The sequence below is a fragment of the Octopus bimaculoides genome, chromosome 2 (genome assembly GCF_046866305.1).
Source record: "Octopus bimaculoides isolate indiv1 chromosome 2, ASM4686630v1, whole genome shotgun sequence".
Taxonomy (NCBI): Eukaryota; Metazoa; Mollusca; class Cephalopoda; order Octopoda; family Octopodidae; genus Octopus; species Octopus bimaculoides.
In genome coordinates this window covers 125,555,765-125,561,764 of record NC_142929.1, presented here as the reverse complement: position 1 = coordinate 125,561,764, position 6,000 = coordinate 125,555,765, and the positions used below count along the sequence as shown (strand labels likewise).

The window sequence follows — 6,000 nt, the reverse complement described above, 5'->3', positions numbered from 1 at the left end:
ATGGACAAAATATTGATTCTTATTATTATTATAATTGGCATTGGTACAACTACAATAAATACCAAAGACATTTGTTTTAAACCATTTCTGCTTGACATGTTAAATTATTGGGATTTCTTGATACAACAGGTTTATACTTCTCGAGCATTTGAGCTGACACCTATATAACAATCCTCAATGAAATTTGTTACATAACTATGTCACTAACTCTTTCCCAACTCAACCTTAACCCTTTAAAAATTCTAGAGCATAGTAACAGCTTTGTTATCTTCAACTATATCACTGTCGCCGTCATTGTCATCATTATCTTTATTGTATTACTCATTGTCATCATCCTCCTCAGCATCTTTTGTCATCATCACCCTCATCGTTGTCATCATAGTAATCCTCATCAGCATCATCCTTGTCATCATTCATTCACTCATTTTGATGTTCTTCCTAAGCTGACATAGTGCAGTCATTATACAACTCGTATCAATTCACTTGGCTTTATTTCATTTCTTAATTGTTCTTTGCTTTTATATTCTTTGACATTTGGATCCTTTCCCCTTGAGCAGTGGGTTTAATTTGCATATTAATCAATTTATGTAAAACTACAAATTTTAAAAAGCAATTTTCCGGTTTGTTTATTAAGACAGAAAAGTCATGTAAACTTTGATCTGCCCAGAAAATTATCCAATAATAAAGAAAGTGAGAGATGTGCAATCACCACTTCCAAATATTCTTGAAGTGAAGTAATACTCTTCAAATGTCAATATGGAAGTGAGTTGGAAGCTTGGATAAAAAAGAAAAACTCATCATGAAACATTAGATTAATGTTGACAACACATAAAGTTTGTTGCATTTATAAAAGAACATTTAGAGTAAACTGTCAATTGACTCTGCAGCAAAGAAATTAGTGATTTATTCTTTAATGCAATAGAAAACTGAATATTAGAAATGTCCATGGGCAAAAGCAACAGCAAGACTTTGCTTTTAATTATTAGCAGTAAAAAGATAAAGACTTGCTCATAATATTCAGAATATTGTAAAATAGTATTAGTAATTTTATATAGTAGTATGATGAGCACATTTTGGCTAGTTATTTTGGAATAAGAAGCATTCTTTAAAAAGAAAAATTTTAAGTTGGTTCTTACAAAGAAAATTTTAATTTCAAATAGTAAATAAAAAGACTGCAAAGTCAAATTAACAATTAGACATAATTTTATTTTTCAAGGTTTTTACCTTCATTTTCAAATCTTCAACCTCTGTTAATCTTTTGGGAATCTCTGCGTTAACATTAGATAAATTCTTCATTTTCAACCCTTCAGTATAATTCTGAATGGATATCATATCATCAGCAGTAAGACCCAAAGCCACAGCTCTATAATAGAATATGTAGTAAAGCTATGAATGAAATTATTTCAAATAATTCACGATATAAATATATTTAAATACATTTCTTTTAAAGACTGAGCAATGTAATCTAATCTTATTCTAAATGCTGAGGTAAAACCTTATAGACTAATTACTTTGTAATGCTTAAACTTCTTTCTTAATTAACAACATAATTTCAAATTAAACTGCCATCACAAAGCAATATTAACCCATTTGTTACCATAATTCTGTTGAAATACACCACCTTTCTTTCAATTTATTTCAAAGATAATGGAAAATTTAATAAAATAAATTTGTCCATATTAACCTGATGTTTGGAACAAAAGTTAACATGAAATTTTTCTGAAGGATTTAGTGTAGATCATTTTAAAACAGGTAGTTTGTATCTAGAACCAGTGGTGGCTTCAAGCAAGTAGGTATCAAAAGGATTCCATCAACTTTGATTACCTAAGAAATAAAAAATAAAAATCTTTGCTTTAAATCAAATCCTTTATCTGAAATTCTTGAGAACAGAAGTGCTTTGAATTTCAGATATTTTAAAGTTTTGAAACAATAGTAAATGATGTGTATATATATATATATATATATATATATATATATATATATATATATATACCATATTTACAAGCCTAAACCCATTCTCCATTTACATTTCATAAAAACCTCTTATACATATGCAGCAAACATTATTTTATATAAATTTTGTACAATGTAGAGTATATAAAATTTACTGATGGATTCTGACAACATATATTTTGTGTATGTAAGGAGGCCTGATATCATTTTCTCACTTGACAGAAAGAATCAGTCAAATTCATGAATTTGTCCATTATCATCACTGAACATAGTGGCAGGTCAAAGGTTTATGCCAGCTGTAGCAAATGTTTTAATTAGCCAATAATACCAGAGCAAAGATTTTCATCAGAATTATACACCTGTTCTGCTAATAAATATTCATCAACAATGATCAATACAAACTAAAGAATGAATTTCTCAGCTGCTTATTGATCAACAAATAACTTATTGACACAATTTTTTAAATATTTAATGGTACACCTTTTTTTGATGTTTTATAAACAGCCATAAGAATATTCACAGTTACTTTCAATATTCAGTTCATTTTTATGAGATTTTTACTTGTTTCATGATTATTAGTCTATTAAGAGGCATATCTTCACTCTAGCAACACATAATCAATATTTTAATTTTCTGATAAATGTAAAGGTTTTCTATTTTTCATTAACTTCAATCCCCCACTTTCAGCATAGAACTTCAAAAGTTTGACCTTTTGTTTCTTAAAGTCACATATAGTGATTGTTCCAGAGTCAAACTCCTCAGTCAGATGCTCCACCTGAACACCACTGTAGAGTTTTGCCAACAAATTCAGTTTCTGTGATATCAATAAACATAAATGCTTCCTTCTTATCTTTTCACTATTACCCATGGGGAAATCTTGTTTTTGATATTTTCAAAGTATGCACAAAGGTATTGCTATGACAGCTGCTGACAATAAATAGGCACCAACTTAACTGGACTGGACAAGCCCAACTCAAAGTGGTTGAGGTCACCCGCAACAGTTAATGATTCAATGCATTACTTGTAACATCTATACATACCCAAGGAACCCTCTGAGCACTTTTTGGAATTTTCCATCCTTGACACTTCTTTCATTCAAAATACTTCTGAATTTTTATATGCTTCCAGATTTCAGAATTTCTGATAAAGGATTGTGATCATGAACTATTTTGGAAATAATAGCTCGTCCTTCAAATAATTGACATAGTGTGGATTAAAACACTAAAACACTGACAATTTAGACAAGTCATTTATTCTCTCAATAATATCAAATCTACAATCATTAAAGGTAAAATTCTGAATTATAACCCTTTCTCCTCAAATAGCCCTATTCCTCTGTTACAAACAATGTCAAAGTAAACTTCAACAATATGCCAATGTAACAGGATATCCTATCGCAAAGAAGTGGAAGAATCACTGTCAATACAGCCAGCTCTCAAACCCTTCTTTGTACCTGTGGTTTGCAATAATGTATCTCTAAGTGGATTGCGCTACTGAAAATCAAGTGTCTTCACCAGGAACAGGATAGTGTTGGTGGTAAAGTAAGAATTATCTAGTCTTTGATACCTTATAAATTCAGTTAGTTAATCAATTTTCATTACTATTTAAGACTCACTCATGAACACAGTTTACCCCAAAAAGTCAAATAAATTATGGAACTTTCACTACCTTTGTCCTGTTTGCTGAGCAAGTTTCCGTAAGTTTTGCTTTAATAAAATCCTTTCTTCTTCAAGACGTTCAATCTGAAAAATATTTTACTGAGTAGTTGAGTGTCCATGTATCCTTTTACCATAAGCATGAATATATAAGTGTAGATGTGTATGTTCATTTGTTTAATTACTTAATCAAAGTATTTTATACAGATACAAACATCAAATGTGAAAGTAAATAAAAAGTAAGAGAATAGTGGGAATTGAACCCATGTCTCTTCTGTTTATGCTTCATTATATATTTACTGCTATATTATAAGCCATTTAACAATGCTTACATATTTGTATCGTTATAACTCAACAAATAGACTTTTCACACCTCACCATCTGAGCATGATCATTGCCAGAGCAGCTGCCTGGCTTCCGTGCCAGTCACATGTAAATAGCACCATTTGTATGTGATCATTACCAACGTCGCCTTACTGGCACTTGCGCCGGTGGCAAATGAAAAAACATTTGAGCAAAGTCGTTGCCAGTGCCGCTGGACTGGCTCCTGTGCAGGTGGCATGTAAAAAAAACACCATTTTGAGTGTGGCCATTGCCAGTACTGCCTGACTGGCCCTCGTGCTGGTGGCACGTAAAAGTACAAACGACACTCTCGGAGTGGTTGGTGTTAGGAAGGGCATCCAGCTGTAGAAACTGCCAGATCAGATTGAAGCCTGGTGCAGCCTTCTGGTTTGCCAGTCCTCAGTCACATCTCCTTGATTGATAAAATAACTCAATACTATTCATTCTTGTAAAGAAAAAATGGAAGATGTAATGTGTCAGAGACTTTCTAGAAAGCTAAAATGTTAGTTTACTGGTTACCATCAAATATTACCTCAACCTTTTCTCATATCATAAGCTATGTGGTTTATCAATTTAATATCATACCTGAGAACTAATTATGTCAATTCATTTCCAGTTAATCAAAGCTTAATCTAAAATCACATAGCAATATTCTATCAATCATCAACTAACCTCTTTCTGAAGGACAATATTCAATGCACGTTGTTCTTCTTTTTTGATGGTAATATCAGAATGAAAATCTTTAATATCTATTGGTTTTCTAGGGTCCATGCCGAGTTTTGATCGAAGTACTTCATTTTCTTCTGTTAATTCACTCATGGTTGCCTCACTTTTGTTAATAAGCTTCACAAAGTCTTCAATGTCTCTGAAAAAAATTGAGGCCATCCAAAAAAAAAATGTCATTGTGAAATACTTTTAAAAAATATTTTTCAACAAAATAAAGGAAAAATTATATCAAAGTTAAAATTGTCTTGTTTCTTTCTTTTTTTTTTCTTTTTTTTTTATTGATCCCTAAAGGAAGTTATGTTCCAGAAACATGGCATGCATATCAACATGGCATGTACATAAAGCAGGAGTAAAAGAATGAGATTAGTGCTATTTGTGTTAAATAGAAAAGTCAGTAATAAAGATTGTAGAGAAAATTAACTAATGCAGATTAAGGAAAAAGAAGTACTCCCAAAATTAACATTACTAAAGAGAATTACTTTGAGACTAAAGCAAATGTGATGAATGTAAAATATTGAAATGATAAAAACGTTTATGATAACTAAATAATTTGGAAAACTATCATATTGTAAAGTCATGCCCATATGTGGGTTAAATAGTTTGATAATAACCTTGAGAACATCCTAGATGTTCTTGAGGATATCACAGATATATCTTTGATGTAATGCAAGTTAGAATAATTTCAACTTAAAGCAAAAAAGAAGGGAGAATGTATTCTAAAGATGATAAATTTAGAAGACAAAAGCAGTAAAAAAATGGACCCATTAGAAAGAAACAATTTTTTTATTAAATTATTAAAACTGATTTTCAAAATTTATCAACCTTTGGTGAGTTATCAATCGGTTTTTCAATTCTTTGATTTCGTTCACAGCTTCAGCAAGCCCATATTCTCCCTGGAAGGTTAAAAATAAACCCACAGCCATTTAAATAAAAAACATAACAAGTTATCATTTCTTAGCTCAACCTTTTCCTGTATGTACCAAACAATACAGATAAGATAAGGAATATATTTACTTAATTTAGCAAGCAAAAGGAAAATATATATATACATCAGCTCCTGTTAGATTCATTCGTCCAAGGGTGATTCTGGTTGATAAGACACAAAGATGTCGAGACACTTCATGTCCCAGAACCCCTTGTACTAACAAATCAAATATGTTATAAACCATGACCCGACTTTTCATCCGGTGTCCCTTTATCCAACGTCTTTTTGTCTGATGATTCTTTTGTCCAATGACTTTCTGTCCAATTTTCAATAAACTCTTTAGAAAACAAGGTAAACATCAAAATCAAATAATCTTTCAGAATTTTATTGATAGGATTT

At 31.0% G+C, this 6,000-nt stretch overlaps 1 protein-coding gene across 2 annotated transcripts in view; it reads right to left on the bottom strand.

Moving 5' to 3' along the window:
* LOC106870974 (centrosomal protein of 290 kDa-like) overlaps positions 1 to 6,000 on the bottom strand; it is a 120,947-nt gene that overhangs the window by 89,482 nt on the left and 25,465 nt on the right. For both annotated transcript variants that reach the window (XM_089347642.1, XM_089347643.1), the window contains exons 15-18: positions 5,499 to 5,569; positions 4,623 to 4,815; positions 3,622 to 3,695; positions 1,225 to 1,363 (exon numbers count right to left, since the gene is read on the bottom strand). In XM_089347642.1, the coding sequence (XP_089203768.1) occupies positions 1,225 to 1,363; positions 3,622 to 3,695; positions 4,623 to 4,815; positions 5,499 to 5,569 (477 nt within the window). The remainder of the gene's footprint in view (positions 1 to 1,224; positions 1,364 to 3,621; positions 3,696 to 4,622; positions 4,816 to 5,498; positions 5,570 to 6,000) is intronic.